Source organism: Caretta caretta, chromosome 3 (assembly GCF_965140235.1).
Source record: "Caretta caretta isolate rCarCar2 chromosome 3, rCarCar1.hap1, whole genome shotgun sequence".
Taxonomy (NCBI): Eukaryota; Metazoa; Chordata; order Testudines; family Cheloniidae; genus Caretta; species Caretta caretta.
In genome coordinates this window covers 133,406,631-133,431,128 of record NC_134208.1, presented here as the reverse complement: position 1 = coordinate 133,431,128, position 24,498 = coordinate 133,406,631, and the positions used below count along the sequence as shown (strand labels likewise).

General features: G+C 37.6%; 1 protein-coding gene across 14 annotated transcripts in view; it reads left to right on the top strand.

The window, feature by feature from the left end:
• Positions 1-24,498, top strand: part of SIPA1L2 (signal induced proliferation associated 1 like 2) — a 236,675-nt gene that overhangs the window by 143,106 nt on the left and 69,071 nt on the right. For 11 of the 14 annotated variants that reach the window (XM_048843864.2, XM_048843859.2, XM_048843862.2 and 8 more), the window contains 4 exons: positions 2,502-2,579; positions 6,327-6,484; positions 8,310-8,886; positions 15,153-15,427. In XM_048843864.2, coding sequence (XP_048699821.2) covers positions 2,502-2,579; positions 6,327-6,484; positions 8,310-8,886; positions 15,153-15,427 — 1,088 coding nt within the window. The remainder of the gene's footprint in view (positions 1-2,501; positions 2,580-6,326; positions 6,485-8,309; positions 8,887-15,152; positions 15,428-24,498) is intronic. The other 3 variants (XM_048843870.2, XM_048843869.2, XM_048843872.2) reach the window with 1 other exon arrangement.

Here is a 24,498-nt window from a genome sequence, read left to right as displayed (position 1 = left end):
GAATAAGTTGAAAAGCACATTTGGTATAGTATATCAAAACAATAACACTTAAGAATAATAAAGAGTAGAGCTATTCACAGATCAGATTACTATTGAAGATATAACTTCTCTTACATATTCTACATACTTCTATCTTTATAGAAGTAAAACACACAGTATTTAATTGCAATATCCTCTCAGTTGCCATGCAAGATATAATCATTTTTCCAGTGATGATTTGGGTCTCCCCTGCTACAAAGATTTTGTCCTTTTTTCTTTTGGAGGAATGTAGAAAAATTACTGGAAAACTTTGTGGTTCCTGATTATTTCTTAGATCACAGACTGTTATTTTAGCTACATATATTAATAGAATCTTCATCTTTCACATTTTGCCCTGCCATCAGCTCTTGTGGGAGGGACGGGGGATGTGTCAAGGCATCAACCAATAGACGAAACTTACAAAGTACAAATTCTTGTCGCAGAATTAACTGTGAAAACTGAAATGGGACACATTTTGTTTGTTAAATTTCAGTAGTCAGTCCTCTCTGCTGATGTTAAACTTGGCAAAGATAATGAATTGTTAGAACAATTTTCCAAAGTTATAGTCTCTCATATCTGTTTCTTCCACTCCTTGCCCGCCTCTGCTTTAGGTCTGATCTGGAAACTGGAAAATAGGTGGAAAGTCTTCATAATATGGAAAAATATTTCCTACCATTATAGTAGCACCAATTTCTAGACCAATCTTAGATCACAGAATCAGCCAATCTCAAAATCTACACTGCTTTCAGATGGCGAAATAGTTGAGAGATCTCATAATTCAGTGCTAACAGATAATCTGTTGTTTTGACTTACTATCTCCAGTGTTTGGCAACACCCACAGTCCTCTTGACAATTTTGGCCCATCTCTTATTGTGATGTAGTCGTTTAGTGAATACATTGCATAAGAGTCACTTTGCCCAGAGGCCAGTCTTACTTGGTTCACTGTCAGATTAAACTCTTTTATATTAAATTTTACCATATTTGCAAATATACATGGCTTTATGCTTAATTTAAAAATCACATTAAATTTTCTTGAGATACTGTATATATTTAAAACAAACTGGAGATCAAAGTGATGAATTTGTATGAAAGATAGTGTTTCAAAGATATATTGCCAAGGTTCAGGTTATCAGCTAATTTTGTATATTTGTCTGCAAAGACCTCTTTCTCCTTAGTTAAACACAGATGCAAAATATGTTGGAATAGTAGAATATTTCTGAATTCTGATCTTTATGTGAATGGCTTAAAGACTTATATGAATAGGAATGGTTGCAGTGCAATAAGATATAATATGCTGAATGAGCTTGATTTTTAAAATGAATATTTTCATTGCTGATCACAGGTGCTGACAGTAAATATGGCCTTACTTGAAGTTTATTTTATTATTATTATTTTGGTCATTGTCTGTCTTGAGCTGCCCTCAATTGTGAGCATAGGGAACCCTTTTACCTTGATCCAGTAATTTTCATGGTTGTTTGCTGTTTGTCAGCTCCACTGCTGCGTTGTTCAGCCACCCCTGCTGCTATCCTATCATTTCTACTTTTGCCTTCTCTTCATCCTTTTCCCTGACATTCCCTTCTGTCTCTTCCTTTCTAGATAGATGCCTGTTGTGGATCTACTTCCAAAATATTCCAGTGTTAATTCTATTATTTTCCCCAGCAACGAACACTCCCTTGCACAGTGTTTTAGCAAGCACCCATCAGTCTTTGTACTTCTGATAGTCTCAGTATTTAGCAGCAATATTGTATTGTGATCCATGGCTTTCTTGAGGTCAAAATAATATGGCAGTTTCACAAGTTCCAACAGTATGCATACCTGAAGACCCATCACATTATTTTTTTTAGATGCTGGAACCCAGCAATGTTTGCACAGCTTGGACACCTTACTTAGGTGTGATAGCACACTAAAATACCAAGCATTTAGCCAGCCTTAATGTGTAAAAGGGATCATTAATAAATGTTTAATTTATCACTATTGCTGTTTAGTTACCGAAATATGTATTGAAATGTGCAATGTATCTACAGTGGTGTCTCTCACAAGTTAGGAAGAAATCTGATTAGAAAAATAAGCCTGGAAGGCTCAAGACTACAGGTGCAGTTGCTCATGCCCCCAGGACAGAGGCTTATAAGCCCTGTGGTCTATAAACACTGCTTTCTCAGCAGGACTTGGCTCGCTGTATCCATGTTCCCAAGTAGGGGGGAGTCTAGAGAGCACGGCAACTTTCCTTTATAGATACTGAAGGCAACCGAGGACCCCAAATCAATAACTTATTGTGCCATCATAAGGAGTGTATCCTGGCACTGAAATGACTCTACCCTCTCAATATCATATCCCACTTTCTATGGTCACTTGCCAAGGTGTCAAGTCATTCTTCAACATTTAGAAACAAGACCTCTTATGAGCAAGCTCTGAGCTTTTGTTACTTTCCAAATACCGGTGAGCCAAAAATAGGCCACACCAGAATTGTCTGTTGCTTCTTCCAGGACTTAACTACGCCCTGCTTGGTCACTGATCAGGACATCCCTCTAGTTTTAGAGCCAGCAGGAGATCCAAAAAGCAAGGTAATTTTCACTTTGGCTGCAACATAGGCTGGGGACCCTCAATTCAGCTGCTCCTTCCCTAGGACAGAGAGGACGACCAGCCATGGTGTGGCCCCAGTTCCTTTTCCTACTATTAGCCTCTCCTTCAAATCATAGTTCAAGGCTTTCTCCTTTAAACTTTCCCCTTATAAAGTACCTTTCCAGTTCATTCCCTTGCAAGTTTCTCCTTCTCACATTTTGAGTCTGCTTCTGTACATAGTCAGACCTGATTAATCCAAATCAATTCATAACATTCATTTTTATCTGTATTAATGGAAGCTAGAAGTCAGATTAACAAGTCATTTTATTGCTACATAAAATTAGTTACTGCTAAACATTTTGAGAGAACCAGACACATGGATGTACCTAACTCAGTTTAACCAGGTCTGATTGAAATGTTGTTTGGCATTTGTTTTTATTGTATTGAACAGTAACACATACTGAAATTCAAGCTTTTTTGAAGCCCCTTTACTTATTTTAGAAATGTACTAAAATAAGTTGGAAGGTTTATTTGTGATCTCTTCACTTTTCATGATTGAATTGAATGAAGAATATTTTTCACTCTATCACAAAAACATCTTCGTTCTCAGTTGCAACAGGTGGTTGAAATTCCCCAGAAATGGGTAGGTTATGTATGGCTCTACATAGCCAGTAGGTGTGCTACATTTTAACATGATAGCCCATATTTTCCCTCCAGATTTATGTATACATCAGAAAATTAGAGTTAAGTATTATGGTTAAGATATCATATTCAATACAGTAACTAATATCTTTGTGTAACTACTTTTTAATCTAACAGCTTCTGCTTTTCTAACATATTCTCCTTACTGGACTCCCTTTTATGTGTCTCAAGTCTTCTATAAAACTTCTTCACTGGTTTCCTGTTGACTGCCCATCATATTGTATTAAGTTCATTTTCACATTTTACCATAACAATTTAGCCTGATACTAGAGTGATCTCAGAGAGTGTCTGGTGTCTTCTTTCTGTAAGTAACCCTGCGTGGCCTGTGTACCCTACTGATAATCCGCAGTGTGCTCCAGCATTTGGCATGAGAATCTTCATAATATGTTAGAAAGGCAGATTGAATAAACTGAGCAGACCTGGAAATGGGAGAGGAAGAGGAAACTGAGGCTCAAAAATGGCTAGGAGGTGAAAGTTGGAAAGAGAATAGGTTAAAAGGGACAAACTGGAAAAGGGCATGGGACAAACATTTTAACTTAGCCTGGTTTCCTTCAATTCCTCTCTCATTTTCAGCCCACTATCCTTACTTATGCTTTCCAGGGAAGTGTTATCCCCTCCTTTTTCTCCATTCAATAATTACTCCTTTTCCTGTTTGCTGATCCTACTAAAGCTCTTCGCTCCATGTTCCAGTTCACGCCCAATTTCCTTCTCTCCCCTTTCAAGTTCTTTGCATTCTGATTCCCTGTATGCAGATACATCACTGTGTTTTGCCTTCACTCACCTTGTGTTGAACTTCACTGATCACTTGTGCATGGTAGCCATTTATAATGGTAGAGTTATATTGGTTTTATTTAAAAATTTCAAGGAAGTCACTCAGATCTCAACAAACTTGGTAAGGTTTTAAGAATGCTGACCACCTTTTAAATTCATGTTAATATTTTTAAGCTTTCTAAAGGCTTAAGTATCTAAAAATGTCAATCAGTTTATTGATAGAACTTAAGAACCCGTTTCACTGTAAAGGACTCTGATGCTAATACAGTGGTTCTAGGTTTCAAAAACTTCGTAGATTTGTCTCTCAGCAGATGTGTGTCCCATTCTTGCTTATGTATCCTATGATTATTGGCAGTTTAAACAGCACCTCCCAAAAGGCATTTTATCACATGTAAAAAGCAAAAAAATGTGTGGAGACAAAATATACTAAATTCAGTCTTACGTAAGTTTTGCTTCCTCAACTTCAATTTAAATACCCCTGTGGACAGGTATAGAAATAGACATGAACTCTAACTTAACAAGGAAGAATAATTGGCTAGAACCAACAGATCACTAATAATATGTACACTAATGAATTGATATCCTTGCTATATCTATTAATTGGGAGGTCTGACACAAATTCAGCTGCTATGTAGATTTCAAGCTGTAAGGCAGTGATAACCTCTAACTGTGAACTTATGCTTTACTGTGTCAATCTAAATGCACTGTTCACCAATAAAATTAAGTTATTTCTGAGATTAAATCTAACACAATATCAAATACTTTATTATGCATTTCAAAAATAATCTGTGTGCAGTAAATGTACATCTTAGAGTTGCCTTAACAGCCATTTATTGTGGCTTTACCATTTAATAAATAAGAAATTATATTTATTAGAACAAAAATTAGCATTTGGCAAATCTTTCTAAGTGCTCATTGGTTAATCTTTTTTTCTTTACATCGCTACTGATGTTTTTAGTGCATTTGAAGTAGCATATTTTTGTTAGTGCTTCAGAATTGCATTTCCAGCCATTCTTGTTATATTTCATGTTGTATGATTCTGGCCCTACATATTGAGAGGCACAATGAAAGTCATAAACAGGCATTTATACGTAAACAATAAGATAACTTTGCCTATTTTATGTGTTAGTTGCAATATTGGCTTGTCACATAACTAACCAAGAAAAGTAATTATTCTAAACAGCAAAATAATTTCATTCTAAACACTTGATAAATAACCCTATCATTGCCCTATATCATGTAGATGTTGATTACATTTGTTTTCTTACAGTTTTCAGTTGTATTTTGCCTCTTTAGTGTTAGTGCAGCCTTAAGAATCTGAGTCACTAGTCCACAATGCAAGCTCTGCAGACTTCTGGCCGATAATACATCTGTACCCTACAGCGTGTGCTGTTCTAGCACTATCTACATAACAGCATCAGCAGCTCTTTAAAAAGAAAGTTCTCTTTAAAAAAATTAAGTTAGAGATGTACAACTCTTACAATAATATCCATAATTTCATTTTGTATCTACAAAAGGCTAACAAAATCCCTCACTAGACACTATTTTTCCAACTACATGGCTATTAGATTTTCTACCTGTAACAAAAAAGATATTACCTGTAAAATTAATCATAAAATATATCCCTATCATAAATAAATTGACAACAAAGAATTACTTACTATAATAAGGTTTTTCAGTAAATTTGAATCTCTGGTACATTCGTAGTTGTTTCCACTGCTGCATTGCTAAACTGAAGATAGTTAGAATTTGTGCTGAGAGTTTAGTAGGAAACTATTTTTTTAAAAATGTTCAGGGTCATAATCTAATATTCAGTTTAAATACAATTTGGGAAAAGAAAGGTCTCCTGAGAAGAGATAAACAATCTTGTGTTTTGGATATGAACACAGGTCTTTTACTGTAGAAAAGGACAGACCACGTACAAATGTTAGACAGTGATAAATGTCAGATGACGTTATGCACATTTCATATACTACACAAATATGCTAATATAGGGGAGATGAAAACTGGCTGGCACAGGAAAAGAGGAATCCACTCAGAAAGAAAGGCTGATAAACTTATGAGCTTAGCCCAGTTTTTTTCCCAGACCTCTTTCCCATTCGTCCCAGTTTCATGCAGCTCCACATAGATAGATAATACTGCCTTATAAGAGTGTCTCCACTTTCTGAAGTGACTCTTTCCTTTTTAAAATTAAACTGTCCATTGTTTTTGCCAATGTGAAGAAAAAGTATTATTTCTTAACTAACTGTTTTTAAAATTGTATTTCTTTTATGTAGCTTCTAAGGAAAAGGCACATAGGAAATGATATTGTTACCATTGTCTTCCAAGAGCCTGGAGCACTTCCTTTTACTCCAAAAAATATCCGTTCTCACTTTCAACATGTGTTTGTCATCGTCAAAGTGCATAATCCTTGCACTGAAAATGTATGCTATAGGTGAGTAGATACTTATTATTTTTTATGTTTGCTATTTTGATTCTAATAAAGCATTTTTTCTAGCAATCTTGTATTTCCCAAAGAAGTTGTCTGTGTGTTTTCTACATTTCTCTTCTGTTTTAGGGTTTCATTTTTAAAGACACATAGAATGTAAAACTTAAGATATTTGACAGCAGTACACAGCAGTTAGCATTTCAGAAGGGTTCATGTAGTAGATCATTATCATTAGTGGTTTAAGTTTAGAGAGCTTTGGTTGTGTCCATATGTAATTGTAGGTACAGTTTTTTAGGCACAATTGAAAATGTGTAGATATTTGTTTAGCTTATTTGTGGGCATATAAAAGGAAGTCGGGTTTTAAAAATAAGACTTGAAGCTATAGCAATGGAAATAATTTTAGTTTTTTATTATCTTTCTTTTTAGGGTAGAGCGAAGTCATTTTAGAAGATTATTAATACAAATATAAATCACTGGCAATGTATTTAGCTGAATATCTACAGAATGTGATCCCAAACTTGACAGTATTTCAATCATGGTTTGTTTAAGTGGTCCCTTTATATAGTTTGCAGGGTACTTTGAGATCCTTTCAGATAAATGTCAGTTTTGCCTGTGACTTACATGTTAATGAAAACCTTTTTTGTTTCAAAATATCTCCCCAAAATCTCACTGTCACACTCTAAAATGAGAGTTTCAAGTGTCTTAAAATTCCATCACTTGGGCTAGGGAATCCCCCTCCCATCAAAAAACAAAAACAAAAAAACCCATGAGTACTCCCATCATAGACATGTGCCTGGCACTGGTCATTTTCTCTTTCTTTCAGCTTCTGAGCTGGCTGAGGACTGAAAACAGTCAGATTAGATATTCTTTTGTTTTAAGGCATTGCTGTGAAGTAGATAAAAAAAAAATCTCTCTGAACGTAAACCGCTAATGATCATGACCTACTAAATGAACCTTTTTGAAATGCTGATGATGTACTGCTGTCAAATATATCTTAAGTATTACATTTTGTGTATTTTCAAAGTTGAGAGTCTTATCGGCTAATGACAACCTGGTTACTCTTCTTAGTTTTGTTTTAGCTCTGAGAAATTTTAAATAAAGTTAATGTCAATATTGGTCTAGGTCCTGTACATATGTATTCTTACTGTGATAGAAGAGGTAATGTGTATAGTTTCTAGGGCAATCTGTTTCTTCTAGTTCCACAGTTAGGGCAGGGGTTGTATCTGTATCAATTGTATCTGTAGTACCTTATCAAAGTCAATGGAATGATATGGGTGTAGTAGGGGCTTGGGGGTGGGGGAGAATTTTGCCCTCAGAAAGAAGTTGGTTCAGTTTGTCAGAGATGGAGCAGTTTGTCAGAGAGTGGAAAAATAAATAAGACATATTTGCCTTAAGAAAATTCAACTTTAAAGCTCCTTCAAATTAAGGATCCTCCTCAATAACAATACCCGTAGGATGCATTTTGTATTTATCCCATTGAAAGGAAGAAGAAACAGACACTTTATAAACAGGCCTTCTTGAAATGCTGCAGCTTGCAAAATCCTGGACTTTGTGACTTTTTATTAATTCATATAATTAAAATCATAAATGGCTTTGTTTTTATAAGATTGTCCAGTCAATTTTGTTTATACCCATTTTATTTGATCTTTAGATGTGTGCCAATATAATAGGTTTCCTGTATGTTTCAGATACACAGCTTCCTAATTTCTAAAATTTCATCTGTCTCAAATTTTACATTGAAACTCACCTCTGTCGATGGGTTATATAGTTCATAGTCCTGTAATGAGGTTTTGCTGGTGCAGTGAACCATTTTGTTCTTTTTTATTTCTAGTGTTGGAGTTTCAAGATCAAAAGATGTACCTCCATTTGGTCCACCAATCCCCAAAGGAGTAACTTTCCCAAAATCAGCAGTCTTTAGGGACTTCCTTTTAGCCAAAGTTATTAATGCTGAAAATGCAGCACACAAGTCAGAAAAATTTCGAGCCATGGCCACCAGGACACGACAAGAATACTTGAAAGATCTGGCAGAAAATTTTGTTACTACAGCTACAGTGGATACTTCAGTGAAGTTCAGTTTTATTACTCTAGGTGCAAAGAAAAAGGAGAAAGTGAAACCAAGAAAGGATGCTCATTTATTTAGTGTTGGAGCAATTATGTGGAATGTGATAGCACGGGACTTTGGCCAGTCTGCAGACATTGAATGTCTCCTTGGAGTTTCCAATGAATTTATTATGTTGATTGAAAAGGAGTCCAAAAACGTTGTGTTTAACTGCTCCTGCAGAGATGTTATTGGATGGACATCAGGATTAATGAGTATCAAAATCTTTTATGAAAGAGGAGAATGTATTCTTCTGTCTGCATTTGATAATTGTTCTGATGACATCAGAGACGTTGTTCAAAGACTAGAAGTAAGTCAAATTTTTAAATTGATCTACCAAAGCTTTTATTCAGAATTATTCATGTGTATCATTCTTTGGGAAAGAACTCAAATTTTCCTATATTTAAACTTATATTGCACTTTCCAACTTTAAGGAGTTTTACAAACATTATTCCTCATAACACCATGTGGAATAGATGTATATTATCATCCTGCTTTTATAGGTGACTAATTTGATGCAGTTAATTAAATTGGCTTGTCCAAGGCTACATAGGGTTTTAGTTTTAAAGCCAGGATTAAAACTTGAATTTTTGGTTCCCAGCCCTGTGGTCTAGAGGTCAGAGTACACCCCTCAATAAAAATATCTTAATTAAAAAAATAAAAATAAAGAATACCCTTTTGAATGTATTTTATATCTAAACAGTGAAAACCCTCTAAATAAAGCATGGAATATACTGCTTATTTTGCATGGATGAGCTGGAAGAAAATGAAGGCAGTTAGATCAGTTAACACTGATTATCAGAGCTGATGCAATCTCAGTCAAGACAGGTGGAGTTCAGGCATTCTGTGTGCTCAACATCTTAAATTATTTGACTTACAGCTATTACAAATGTGTACTAATACAGGCTGCAGGGTATAAAACATTGAGGTATCACTGTTCTCGTTATAGTTTGACTTTGACCTTACCCCTTAAATTAAATGAGGTTAGTGGCATAAGCCTTTTTTATATTGAATTGAGGCTTCTACTGGAAAACAATCACTAGACCTAATTTTTTGGAGATTAGTAGAGCTGACGTACAAGCTATGAAGTGGCCAGGATTAAACTGATGTGTAAAACAAAGGCCTGATGCTGCAAGGTGTTGTGATACCCTAAACTTTCAAGACTGTTGAGGATGCTTAGTGCTACACAGGCCCGTGATTAATACCTACCATGTGTGATGGAGTCTTTCTTCCAGTACAGGTTAATATTTGTAAATTCATATTATTGTCACTTGCATTGTATTTACCTCATTGTTAAATTCTTCAGATATTGTCATTTTCCATATACAAATATTTTCCTTCTGAAATTTAGAAAAAATGTTCTCTAATTATCATGTTACTATTGTAAAATGATCACTAATTGGACAGTTATAAATTGCCTCAGCGTTGTGCTGAAAATAAGGTTAATGAATGTTAGTTTTTTATCTCATCACTACATTTTGTAACACAAATTGTTTAGTGTTATTTTAATAATACTACCTAGCTCTTACATAGTGCATTTCCTCAGTAGGTCACAAAGCACTTTATAAAGGAGAGCAGTATCATTATCCCCATTTTACAGATAGGGAAATTGAGGAACAGAGGGGAAATGACTAGCCCATGGTTACCCAACAGGCGAGGGGCAGAGCTGGGAATAGAACCTATGTGTTTTTGTAGTCCCATTCTAGTAAGCCGCATTGCCTTCATTTATCACTTCTTGAATCTTAAAACATACATGAAATTATAGCAGGTTGGGCAAACTGGTAAAGTTTCTACTGAATCTCTGCCGACAGATCTTCATTATATATGATGTATAAAAACATTTAGGTTTTTTTATAGCATTAGTTGATGTGGTTATCTGTGAAAACTATGTCTTTGGAGACATTAATCATTACAACAGACTTCATTCAGTTTGATTTGAATGGCCTTGTATTTCACTCAAATCTAACCATCTGTTACAGTACAACATTATTTAAATTTAACTTGAGACTGCTCCTTTTTTGAGGCAATAACCATATTCTTAGCTAAATAAATCTATTGGCCTGACGCCTCAGAGTTAGCAACTTAGGATCTGTCTACACTACTCCACAATGCAGCGTTCAGGGGTGTGAATAGCAGTGCATAGCAATGTGTTGTGCTGGAACTCCCCTGTGTGGACTCTGTGGGCTCAAACTAAACCTTTGAAGAGGGTGACATTGATGTGAACTAGGAGCTTTTAGTTTGCAACCACAGCATAGGCGCAGACTCTGTGGGCGCTCCGGGGCTCAAGCACCCATGGGGAAAAAAATACAGGGTGCTCAGCACCAAGGAGCCACAGTTTTGTACTTGAGGTCTGCTCATAGAGCACGCCCTTGCCCCAGAGGGAGCTTGAGTGTGGAATGTGAGTTCTGTGCTGCTAACAGTTTCTGCCCTTGGGACAAGGAGTTTGTTTTAAACGGAAGCAGGGTGATTAAGATAACAGAAGGCTTGTCATTAAATTAAATTAAGGATCATTAGATCTTGAAAGCATTGCCAGGGCCTCCAGTTAAAAGGTAGGAAACAAAGGGTAGGAATAAATGGTCCATTTTCAGAATGGAAAGAAGTAAATAGTGATGTCCCCAGGTTTCTGTATTGGAACCAAAGCTGTTCAATATGTTCATAAGTGATATGGGAAAAGGGATAAAGAGTGAGGTGGCAAAATTTACAGATGATACAAATTTACTCAAAATAGTTAAGTCCAAAGTTGACTGCAAAATGTTACAAAGGGATCTCACAAAACTGGGTGACGGCAACAAAAATGGCAGATGAAATTCAGTGTTAAATGCAAAGTAAAGCACATGGCAAAATATAATCCCAACTGTACATACAAAATGATGGGGTCTTCATTAGCTGGTACCATCAAGAAAGAGATCTTGGAGTCATTTGCAGTACTTTGGAAGTACTATGCTTCCAGAGTACTGCAAATTTATAAGAATCCTTCTCACTGTACCTATATCACCCTGAACTGAGGAATGATCATTCAGAAGACTTAACAATGATCTCCAGTCATCAATGGGACAGATGCAACTGAATAATGTGGCTGTCCTTAACGTGCATCAAGACCATACCAAGGAACTAGAGGTAAATAAGATTGCTGACGGTTATCCAGAAAGCAGTGAGATGTTATCTCTTTAAACTGGGATGTTAGTAAAGACAGCTTGTAAGTAATTGCAATGATTTTAATATACTGTAATTCATGATAATATAATTATGTAGTTCATAAAAATTTAATAATTATTAAAATAGTAAAGATACCAATAATAGACACACATTCAATAACTAGAATATGAAAGAAGTGTATAAATATGCTGAAAATAGCCTCCCCCCAAAACTGGCAGAACCTCTCCCCCATAACCACACCCACCTCTTCAAAAGCACCCACCGGCAAAAACAAAAGTCAGCGCCTATGGACCGCAGCATCCACGTTAGGGAGTCACAGTGCATCACTTTGGTGCACCCTGCTATTCACACCCTGTTTTCCAAACTGCAGGACAGCAGACACAAGTCCTTAGAAACAGTTATCAGCAAGGTACATTGAATAACTCTCGAATACTTTGTGTTGATGTTCTATTGAATTTGTGCTCTTCCTCTCTCTTTCATCCCAGACCTCTCAAATTTGATGCTCTTTGTGAAGGATTAGTCACTGTGTTGAGTAACCTTTTTGTTTTTAAAAGCTCCCTTTTCTTTCTCGCCTCTTCCTCCCCTTTTTTTAACTGTATGAATATTTCTCTTTAAAAGTTAATTTAAAAGCTGAATTTTGGAATACTGGACTCCTCTACCCCTGAAACCTTCACACAGATGATAAATGTTAGCTTTTAATGAAGAATGTTCTAAACACCCAGACACCCTTTGCCTTTAGCTAGTTATTTGATTTATAAAAATCTCAATAGGGGCTCATGCTATTTAAAGGTAACCATTACACACATCTGCATAACATGAGACTGTCTGCATAGATCTTAATGGAGGATCAGACCCCCTTACCTGATTAGAGAGCGCTGCTGAAGTTAGGAGTCCATCTATGTGGAGTTCACTATATGATTGAAGCATAAGGTGTCCGTCCATCATGTCACATTTTATAACTAATTTATCGGACTTCTATGAATAGATAAATATCCACCATCTAGTAAACCCCTTCCAATCTATCATTTTCCTCCCTTGCCAAAAGCCTTGGGAAATAGTAGGCTTTGCAGTGAGTCCAGAAGGCTAATAAGTTTTTTATTATTTGTAGTACCACAGTGCCTACCAGCCCTAGTCATGGAGCAGAAGTCAACTATGCTAGGACCGTACAGATACCGAACAAAAAGGAGCTTAAAATCAAAGTATAACATAAAACACCATATGGTTACAGATAAATGGAGGAGTACCAGGAAATGATAGTACTGGGCAGTGGTCCCAGGCAAGTTTTTCTCATAGGTATCCTGCCAAAGGAGGGTGTTAAGAAGGGATTTGAAGCAGAATAATGAAGTAGCTTTGTGGATGTTTACAGAGAGCTCCTCCCAAACATGAAGGGGCAGCATATGAGAGAGCCCAAAGGTGCTTGTTTGAAAATATATCAAATGGGAGATGGAGGCTGGCATTACTAGCTTATGGAGAGTTGAGAACAATGCCGTTTTTACTGTTAGTACTGTTTTGTGGTTTTTCAGCATTCAACGTTTGATATTTCAAATATAAAATATTTTAAAATCTGCAAAACTGGACAATATGAAGTAGACACCTGAACACACACACATGTGGCTTCATTCTCCAACAAGCTTACCTGTTTGATGCAATATTAATAGCATAGTACATGTTGGTTGTCACATTGAGACAGGAAATTTGGGCAAAAGTTTGTATTGCGGTTCCTAAAGGAAAAGAGGCACATTTTACTATTCTGAATATCTTCTCAGTTCTCCAGTGGGCCTCCCATGCTTATGCCATGAGTATGTAAGCAGAGCATGCTGGGATGTTGCACTGGAGTGGGGGCTAGCCCTCTAAGGATAAATGGATGACATAAGAATTTTTAAAAATATGTCCTACTCTAAGGTGTTGAATGCCACTTTTAGCCTTCCAACTGCATTGTAGAACTTACTGTTTTACTGACAGCAGTTTGTAAAAACAATATGGCTAGCATCTTTAAAACTTTGTAAGAAGGTAACAGTCATGGCTTTGGGCTAGTTACAGTGCAGGCATAAGTTATGCAAAGCTCCTCAAAGCTTTTCCAATCAGTCATTTGGTGGTTAGAGAGAGAGGAGTAGGAGCTGGAATTACTGGCTTCCTTCCCTGGCTCTGTCACTCGCTTACTGTGTAACCCTGGGCAAATCACGTGATCTCTGTGTCCCAGCTTTTGCCCTCTTTCAAATACAGTTATCCTGGACTGTCATATTTCATAGTGATCCAGTCTTGGCCCTCCCTTAAGCAGAGTAACAACTGTGCCCAAAATACATGTTGATTTTGTGACACGAACAAAAGAAACTAATTTTAACTTATGACTAGAAACTAGAAGATGATCGGAGTTTAGAAGGTTTCTAACCATCGGAAAAGTAAGGTTTTGGAACAGCCTTCCAATAGGAGAAGTTGGGGCAAACAACGGAATTTTAAAAATGGAGCTTAATAAATTTATGAATTGGACTATGACTGGGTTGCTTGTGATAGTAGGGGACAGGACTTGATGACCCAAGAGGTCCCTTCCAGTGCTGTACCCTATGTTATGACCTAAACCAGAATTTGACCTTCAATCTCCAGAGGTGAAAGATTAGTGCACTAATGTATTGCAAAAACTACTGAATTGTCCCTGGATTGCTTCACCATTTGTGAAACTGTTCAATTTTATGTAGTATGAAAAAAGAAATCCCTTTAGTAAATGCTAAAATTTCAGTTTATTGGATTATTCCATGTAATGCCAGAATAACTTCCAATTAAGTATGAATGATCTCAGTTCTCTGTCTCTCAGTTCCCATGAAATAATCAGTCTTCTCCTATTTGTAGCAAAGCCTACATCTGGAGATGGCAATGGCATGGATGTCATAGATCAGAATCTGATTGCTGGAGCAAAAGAAATACATTATCTTGTTTTGTTACTTAGTGTTGGGGGATGGGAGTCTGTTGGAACTGAAAAATTTCACTTGATTTGACTCATCTTAAATTTCAAGGTTATTATTTTCCTGAAGAAAAAACCCACTACACACCTGCAGTCAATCAGCCAACAAAGAATGAAGTAATTGACAGGTTTGCATTTTGCTTGCCTTGTGTTTTGAAACTAAGACAGCTGCTAAATATTCAGTAAGATATAAATGTCTTTGCATTGGAAAGAAATAAGAATTTGACGCAGGACAGCTGGTTGTTCAAATTTTAGGACTCTGAAGGTCTTCATGGATTTTGCTCTATGCAGAAACCTATAGTCAACCATAAATGACAAAATGATTGTTAGTCACCTATTAGTATGTTAAGGGTATTGTACATGAAACCAAACATAGCTTTATCGTGTCAGAAAATAGATCCTTTCATGTTTCCAAAGAAATGAGTCTACAAAGACAGTAGCATAACAATCTGATACTCCTTTAGATAGTCACCAGAGGATGCGAAACAACGGAAATGACCCTGCGGAGGAATGGGTTGGGCCAACTTGGATTCCACGTTAACTTCGAAGGAATAGTAGCAGATGTGGAGCCATTTGGTTTTGCATGGAAGGCAGGCCTAAGGCAAGGGAGCCGTCTAGTTGAGATCTGTAAAGTGGCTGTGGCAACCTTGACTCATGAACAAATGATTGACCTTTTACGCACATCGGTGACAGTAAAGGTGGTGATTATTCAGCCACATGAGGATGGATCACCTAGAAGGTAACAAGCAACAGTCCTTAATGTGACATTTCCAACTCTTTTCTTTACTCGTGCTTATTATTTGGCTTTTTAACAAGTGCTGTCTTTGGTAAAGGCCCTTAGGAAATGGATATTGTGTCTCCTGTTTGGTAATAATGGGATTGTAGCCGTTAAAGCAATTCAGAAAAAAAGGAGCTATTACCTTGTAATAAAAGATAAAATGTGATCCTGTAAGCAATTTATTGGGAAATTGACTTATAAGGCTTGAGAGGATAAGAAGTAAACTAAAGTGCAGCATGACTGAAGTATTTTAAAAATTGGTTGTGACTTTTCTTTTCCACAGGAGACAGTTTTATTATATTTTAATATTAGTTTTGCAAACTGGGAATTGTTGCCTGAAAAATATACTCTTATTTTCTTTGAGGTTTCTTTGACTTCTTACTATTGAGATAGGAGACCTTTATTTTAACCTGTGATTTTCAAAAACAGAGAAACCTTGGATGCGAGATAGCTATGGGATCATGCCACAGCTTCTTTCCCATTCTCTGTAAATATCTGCTCTAAGTCATTCACATTAACTGTTGAATCATATCAGTCAAATCATTAGCTAAAACTAAAATCTTGCTTTAACATGAAATAAATGGGTCATGCTTGGGAAAAGAGCATAATAAAAGATGACTGTATCATTCTTTCTGTGGGTGGGGTGCAGTGCCTGCCAGTGCCTTTCTTGATTAAGGTGCTGTTCATGGCCAGAAGATTTTTGCCTTGCTGCCACCATTTGAGTAAAAGTACATCAGCTGACAACTCTGATTCCAAACTTCACAGAAATCCAATCTTATTTCACTCATCCTTTACCTATGCACCGTGAGTTTGGTTAATTAGTCTGAATTAGAAGTGTGCTTCAGTAAATTGAATTACTTTCTTGTCTCCTTAAATCTTCTGTTGATATTCTTTTAATTTAACAAAGGAAAAAAATAGGGATGCTGCTCTTGGCATGAAAATCAGCCATAAAATTTTACATCATGTACAACAGGGTGGAGTTATTGGCAAGCTATGCATGAATGCTGGTGTGTTTGTTCTCCAAACTGGCAGGATGAATGACACAAAAAGTTCTCTTCCCTGCCATAACCTGCACCTCCAAGTTTTGGGTGTTCCTTTCTTTTGGGGGGGGGAGGGGAGTGTGTGTGTATGTGTATGAGAGAGAGAGAGAGAAACACACACCTCTGTTCTCACTACTTGCATATAATTTGCAATTAAGTCTCTCTCTGCTTAGCTCAGCTTTTCTCTCCATCTGCTTCTGAATATGAATTTTCACTGTCTTGTGTAGTGCACATTCCCAAGCTGTTTACAAAGTATGAGCCTAATGAGCTGATCCATTATATTTAAGATAAAATGTATATTTTATAGTGCTTGGTAGAATTATGTATTGTTTATGAGCAGTTTTTACATATGTGGTACATTTTACAATTAAAATTATGAAGTCAAAATTCAGTATAATACACTAAGAGATGCATGGCACCTGCTCTATCTGTAAGTTAAAGTTCTAGCTGCGTGCCACTGAACTGGAAAGAAAACTTCAAAGCATCTCTTGGGGAACCAAAATATAGATTCTTCTAATCTTTCAGAACTGGGTAAACCAATCACTACTTAAAAATAAATTGAAGTTTACTTTTAAATTTACAGTCCAGCTGTAAAATGTGTGTAGCACCAGTGCTTTATTAAAATAAAAAGCCATGTAATCAAAAATAAAGTTACAAAAGAAATGGGAATCTTCCCTCCTGCCTTTTCTGTTCATAGAATATCAGGGTTGGAAGGGACCTCAGGAGGTCATCTAGTCCAACCCCCTGCTCAAAGCAGGACCAATCCCCAATTTTTGCCCCAGGTCCCTAAATGGCCCCCTCAAGGATTGAACTCACAACCCTGGATTTAGCAGGCCAATGCTCAAACCACTGAGCTATCCCTCCCCCTCTTCATTGGGCCCAGTTCTGATCCCACTGAAATGAAAGTCCCAAGATTTTCCAAATTGTGACTAGTGATTTTGGGAGCAATTTGAGATACCTGAAAGGGGCCTGATGTTCAGAAATTGCTGAGAACCCACCCTTTCCCAAAATTGATAATTGAAACAGAATGGACAGATGAGGTGGGGGAAAGAAACACAAACAGTGTTGAGCAATTCTTCCTACAGCCAGCAGTTTAGATGCCTTCCCAATTTGCTAGATGATACTTTTTAAATGCAACAGTTTAAGGGCACTCAGCTTATTAACTCCCTTAAGCGTTGTCTAATACGGTGTGATCGTAAGGATCTGGCTGCAGACCAAGGGCGTTTACATGCCCATGTTTTGGATGATTTTCAGGAATCCTCCTTTGGGTGGAAACCTGGAGACAACCTCCAGTGGCAAATCCCTAGTGAAATGCTCCCTGTGCTAGAGTTCCAAGGTAGGCTACTCCTTGCAGCAGGGAGCATAGATGAAGGTTTATTGTAAATGTTCATAGAAATAATATACAATCAGTTTGCTATGCCCCCACACATCTTGCTCTTTCTCCTCCCTCCCCCACTTGGCAGGCAACGAATGAAATTCTTTAGTTTTGTCTATCTGTAGGCACTTAGGCCATGTCTCCTCCTCTTCTCTTCCAGGCTCCTTGGTAAAAAAAGTAGGACTATTCAGGGCAGCTTTTTTTGTTTGTTTTCTTTAAAAAACAACTTTATCCAGTTTTTCCTAATTTCTCTTAGAATAAGCAGAAATGAGCAGGATGCTTTCCCCAAGGATTTTTCTCAAGGACGCATGAGTGTGCTAATTTCAGGGATACAATATGGGCCTCCATCCTCATTTCCTTTTGTTTCTTGTGGGATACCCACTGCCTCAGGCGCAACAATAGCTTCTGGTGGTAAATCAAATAACTGCTATGGGCCAGCATTGTCTCAGGCATACATGTAGCCCAAGGCAAAGCCTCTTCTGAGAATTAATGCTTTTTGGGAGACTGTGGATGTGAAAAAGCCCTTTGGCCAATGAATGAGCATTTTAAATTAGAGAAATGCAGCATGCTTGCTTAACCTCCCTTTTGGTTGACCCCACTGATGTATGACTGCATTTGAATTGTAAGGTGTGATTCCCAGCTCATGTAGACATACCCATGCTAGCTCTTCCCCAGCCAGTGTGCTAAAAATAGCAGCATGGCTGGGGTAGCATAGGCAGCGGGTTGGACTAGCCACCAGAGTACTTGCATACTCAGGGGACCTGCATATGTTACTTGGTGAGCTAGCCTGAGCTGTGGCCAGTGCTACCCCAGCCACACTAATTTTAGATGCTGGCTCTAGCAGAGCTATAGTGGGTATGTCTGCATAAGCTGGGAATCTCACCTCCCAGCTCAAACGAGGATATAGCCCATGACAACATGGTCATCTACTCCATTAGAAGCCAATGTCTCTCCCAAAGATACCTGCACTCAGATGATTGAGGAGACTGTAGGAATTTTGAACTATCTGCAACACTGTTGAGCCCTAACACTTAGGCTGTGAATATTTGGAGGGCATGCATGGAACTGGGATCTCAGATAATGTAGAGCAATTCCAGCTCCCCCAAGAGTCGTCATGAAGCAACTGAGTATTTTTTGTCAGCAATCATGCCTCTTAATTAAAGACACTCTGCTAGATTTCCTGGATGTTCTTTACAAGTGTTTTGGCAATGATAGTGTGGTACCTTTTAGTTTAGACATTGAGCAGAAGATTTTTGAGGCAATGAAATAATAGATTATCTTCTTTAAGGAGTTTTTAATTGTTTGGAAATTGCCTGGACTTTTTCACAAACGGTGTGATTAGAGCTATTTGGAATGTCCCAACTAGTCCTGAGTTCTAGGGCAGGTGGGTATTTAAAACTATTCATAGTTTCCAAAAACTTAGTAGGCACAAGACAAGTAAAGTGGCTGAACCAGTGTCTAGGGTGTCAGAAGTTCAGGATGGAAACCATGTATTAATCTCTTCTAGAACGATCCCTGAAGGCTCTCTGGAATTAATCTGCAAGAAAGATGCATATCTACAAATCCTGATTCCTGCATTTCAGGGTGGTTGAGCCCTACTTCTAGTACCTGATCCTTTCAATGCTTTTGATTACTGCCCAAGGATCTTCCTGTAAACCCTGATGTAGTAGTGGCAGTAATTGTCCTGGGGAGAGAGTATTGACTGGTTGGACCCCCTCTCCCCAGTCCTGGATGCCACCTGATGTATTGGGGTTTCACTGAGCTGCCGGCTCCCCTAGCCTGGGCTCCCTCTCCCTGTTTTGCTGAATCAGGCTCTCAGGCCTCTGGCAGCACACACACACAGGTAGGGATGTACCAGCTGTAGAATCTCAATCTACAAACAGCTCTCTATGGGAAGATTCAGCTAGAAAGTTGCCCAGCACTCAAGTACACACCCCCTTTGGGGAGTAAACCCAAAATAATATCGTCTTGAGCAAGTATAGAAAAGTCTTCACAGTGCAAGCTCATAAATATTCACCCTTTCCCTCAATGTGGAGAGAGATATACACAGCTTCTTGCCCATCCCAGATATGAATTGCACAAAATGGGTTATGTTATAAACAAGAACTAAGTTTATTAACTATAAAAAACAGATTTTAAGTGATTATAAGGGATAGCAAACAGAACAAAGCAGATGACTAAGCAAATAAAACAAAACATGCATACTAAGCTTAATTCCTGAAGAGACTGGTTTCAAGAAGTAATTTCTCACCCTAAATGTTGCTTTCAGGCCGGTTGCAGAAATTCTTGGTGGTTAGCTACATTTCTAGCAGGTTAAAATTCTCAGGTATCTTATTCACAGTCCAGATCCCTTTTCCAGCCTGGGTTCAGTACTCCTCCCACTTTCCCTTTGTCCTTGTCCTTAAGTGTTCCCAGCAGTCACCCTGGCTGGGCATTCAGTGAAGAGTGTACCTAGATCAGCTTACTCCCCAGGCTTAAATAAGATTTACGTAAGGCAGGAATCTTTTGTTTTCCAATCTTAACCTTCCCCTACTTTTAGTGGAAAAGTATTAGAAGTCCAAGATGGTGTTTAGTACCAGGTCACATGACCTAGTAGTGTCACTGCAAGGTCCCTCCCAGGAAGAAGAGAGATTAGTATCTGCAAAGTCTTATTGTTTCTTCCTAATGGCCCATCAAGGCTGATGGCCTGTTGTCCGGTGTGTGTTTCCCAAGTACACTCCCAGTTGTAATTGTTATAGTCAATGTTCCTAACTTTAGGTACAGATATGATACATGCATAGAAATTGGATAATCATAACCTTTCCAATGATATCTTACAAGACCCATCTTGCATCAAATATCTGTTTGCCATATCATAAGTATATTTCCATAAAGAATATGCGGTGTAATGTCACAATTTGTCATACCTTGTTTAGAGTTTTGGCTCATCAGAACGTGATCATCTTCTTTCAGCAGTCTGCTTTTGTGAAAACAAGGTCAAAGGCCAGTTTTGGTTTCTGGACCAAGTGATAGAAGTGTTTTTTTTGTTTGTTTGTTTTTTTTGAGTAACAGCCGTGTTAGTCTGTTTTCCCAAAAAGAAAAGGAGTACTTTTGACACCTTAGAGACTGACCAATTGGTTAGTCTCTAAGGTGCCACAAGTACTCCTTTTCTTTTTGTTTTTTTTAAATCTCATTTCCTTTCAGTAGAAGTCATTGATGGGAATAGGAACTAGTGAGATTCAACAAGCGTTTCCATCCCTGGAAAGAATCATTCAGCAGATCGAAATGCAAGAGCCTCTTCTGCTCACTGCTGGAACTGATTGTGACTTGGTCTTAGCTACACCTAAGGAGCAGATCTTTTTGAATTTAGGAGTGTAGTTATTTGAACTAGAGGAGAAACAGGCCCCACTAAAAGATTAAGAGATCGCATCTAACAAAATATGCCCCAGGTGGTTCCAATGCATGTGTAGTTGAGAACAGATTCCAGTATCTTGGCTTTGGCCGCCTGTATAAACCATAAGCTGGCACCAGGTGTTTGTGTGGCGTTGTCTCTGATGTATGCCATTGAGCACAAGAGAGGTACGCCCTCCACACCATGGGAGATAATTCTATTATTGTCAAGTCTTTCTCAGAACCAGCATTGTGGCAGCAGTAGCTTACATAAATCAGCAAGGGGCAGTCAAAATACATTTCCCGTCAAGAGGAGTTTCTTTCCGTTGCGGGGCATAATCAAACATTTGCTTCATTCAGGTTTTGCATGTCTAGAGGGAGGATGGTGGAGAAGCAGAGAGAGGCAATTAAGTGGTACATATTTTTTGCATTATTTCATTTAAACTACTATTGTGTCATGAGATTTTGTTCACTAAAGAGAATTTTATTTTCCAGCTCATATTTAAAAGCTACCAGAAGGAGGGAAAATTTTCTTCCAATGCATGATATTTTATTTTGTGAAGTTTCTGTGTATGTATGGGGGTGATCATGAAGAACTACAATCAGCACTTTTAAAAAATCAAATTCTAATAATTTTACTGCAGAAGACATGAGTTTACTTTAGACTTGTGACTGCCCTATTTTTATCTTCTTGTATTTTAGTCTCATTTCTTATGAAAGGACTGAAGTTTAAATGACATTTTATGAATGTAATTAAATACAAAGAAAATCAGAGGTTTTGAATTCTACCATTAGATGTAACTTAAATTTATCTCAGATTAGCTATCAATAAGACATTGATATTCATTAACTGCTCCATTTCTCCTAGAATCAAAGTACAAATAAAAATTTGGCTCTGAATGAGAATATATGTCTATCTTAGCTAAGAAAACTGCATTTGTTTCATAGAACAACCACCTAGCATTTTACTGAGAAAATCAACTGATTGTTCCCTGGCTTGAAAGGGAAGCAGTTTTCACTTAAAGCTGTTGACTGCTGAGTTTTAGGAATAAAGAGCAGTAAGGACTTCCTCTTTGAGGAGGAGGGGTGCTTATTAGCACTCGCCTCTTGCTGGGATCAGGTTCTGGAGTGAGTTTACACACATTGGATATGACTGCTGTGTACTGGTTTGGGAATTAGACTCTTCAAATGAAAATGAGAGTTTAAAGTGTGGAAGGGTGTTTCCAAAGCAGTCCAGTCCCAGACCTTAACTGTTTTAGTTTGATTTTAAATAGGGATGATAGCTTACCTGCGCTGTAGCCTTCAGTCCCCCACCGTTGTAAGTTTTTAATTACACCTTGTAAGTATGAACACATCTAGAATATTAACACTGAATCATTGTTAACTATGAGTTTTTATTTTTAATATAAGATCATTTGCAGCATAATTCTTTCCAGCACAAAGAGAGAGGACTTGGAATCTTGCTCACATTTAAAGATGGTGGTTGTATGGGTGAGGGGGGGGGGGTATTATTAAATGCAATATATCAGACTCAAACTGTCAACACATTCACATAATAGATGTTTTCCATCACTTTCTTTATTTATTCCTGCCAGTAGAACATTGCATGTTGACTCCCTGCACTTCTGCTCCACTTGAGAGCAGAAGTCTGCCTGCAAAATCAATCACAGGATCAGAGCCTAAGTTTGCTAATTAGCAAAAGTAATAAACTTGTTTCAGACTGCAATTGACAGAACACTTACCACCTTGTTTTCTTCAGCAATTAAGTCATAATGTGCAAATTGGAATATCACAAATATTTGCATGGCAACACACTGATGCTCAGCCACAGAGGAGAAACTGCTTTTTAAAACATAAATACCTTCAGTTCCAGTAGAGTGTAAGAACATGATAGACAATGCATTCATTTTTGTATAAATGTTCATATTTCAAGTTTGCTTCAGTAGGACTCTGTGTTTAAGAAGATTTTGTGCCTTGCTGCTCTGTTGTTGTCAGAGTGCCCAGTGTTGTCATAGCAATACTTAGAACTATGCACATGTTGTCACAGTAAAATAATGAACTGAATTCTAACTTTCATTCCTTGACATTATCACAATAGTGCTCAGAGATGATACCACATGCTTTGATCAGCCAAGCCAAATCAGTGAGTTCTTCTTTCTAGTTCTAAGTCCCTTTTAAACTATGAACTTGCATAACTACTATGGAAAGGTGGCTTAAAATCTGAGAACAAACAAATTCAAAACCAATAAACAGCATTCAGATGGACCAGGAATAGAAACATAAGAGCAGCCACTGTGCCAGAACGGTTTCAGCAGCAATAGTTTCCAGTGACTGGTCTGTGAGCAAGTTAACAGCTTGGAATGACTTTGGGGATTTAAAGCTGCTGCTGTAATCAGCTGCCGCCAATTCTGAAATATTTCTTGTTTTAGAGTTTTGTGGCTATTCCTGAACTTTCTTGGGGTTATCATCAAACCCTGATGAGACACTTACTCATTTTCCTTTAAGAATTTTTCTAAAGCTCTCTGCCAGTTAAATTAAGAAATGTGTAAATTTTTTTTTAAGTCCTGATGTCTGTCTGTCTGAGATCCTGGGGTTTAAGATCAGGGCGAATTATTTCTTTAAGATCAGTCCTTTAGGCTATTAACAATTTATTCGCAAAAAGAAAAGGAGTACTTGTGGCACCTTAGAGACTAACCAATTTATTTGAGCATGAGCTTTCGTGAGCTACAGCTCACTTCATCAGCTCACGAAAGCTCATGCTCAAATAAATTGGTTAGTCTCTAAGGTGCCACAAGTACTCCTTTTCTTTTTGCGAATACAGACTAACACGGCTGTTCCTCTGAAACCTAACAATTTATTGTTTATGCAAATTGAACTTGAAAGTTCCAAGGCTTTAAATGGAGTTTTAATTATGGCCAATGCTACAAGACTGAAATGCTTGAAAATATCTGAAACTTGTAAGTTGAGAGTACTAGTTTTTTTCAGAGGCAACAGAAGGAATTAACCCTAAGGAAATATAAGAAAATAATGATGGCCATACTAGTTCAGACCAATGGTCCCTCTACCCAAGTATCCTGTCTTCCGTTAGTGGTTGATGCTAGATGCTTCAGAGGGAATGAACACAAAGGTTTAGGAACACCCAGAGCATGAGGTTGCCTCCCTGACCATCTTGGTAATAGCCATTGATGGACCTATTATCCATGAACTCTAGATTATTCTTTCTTGAACCCAGGTATACTTCGTGCCTT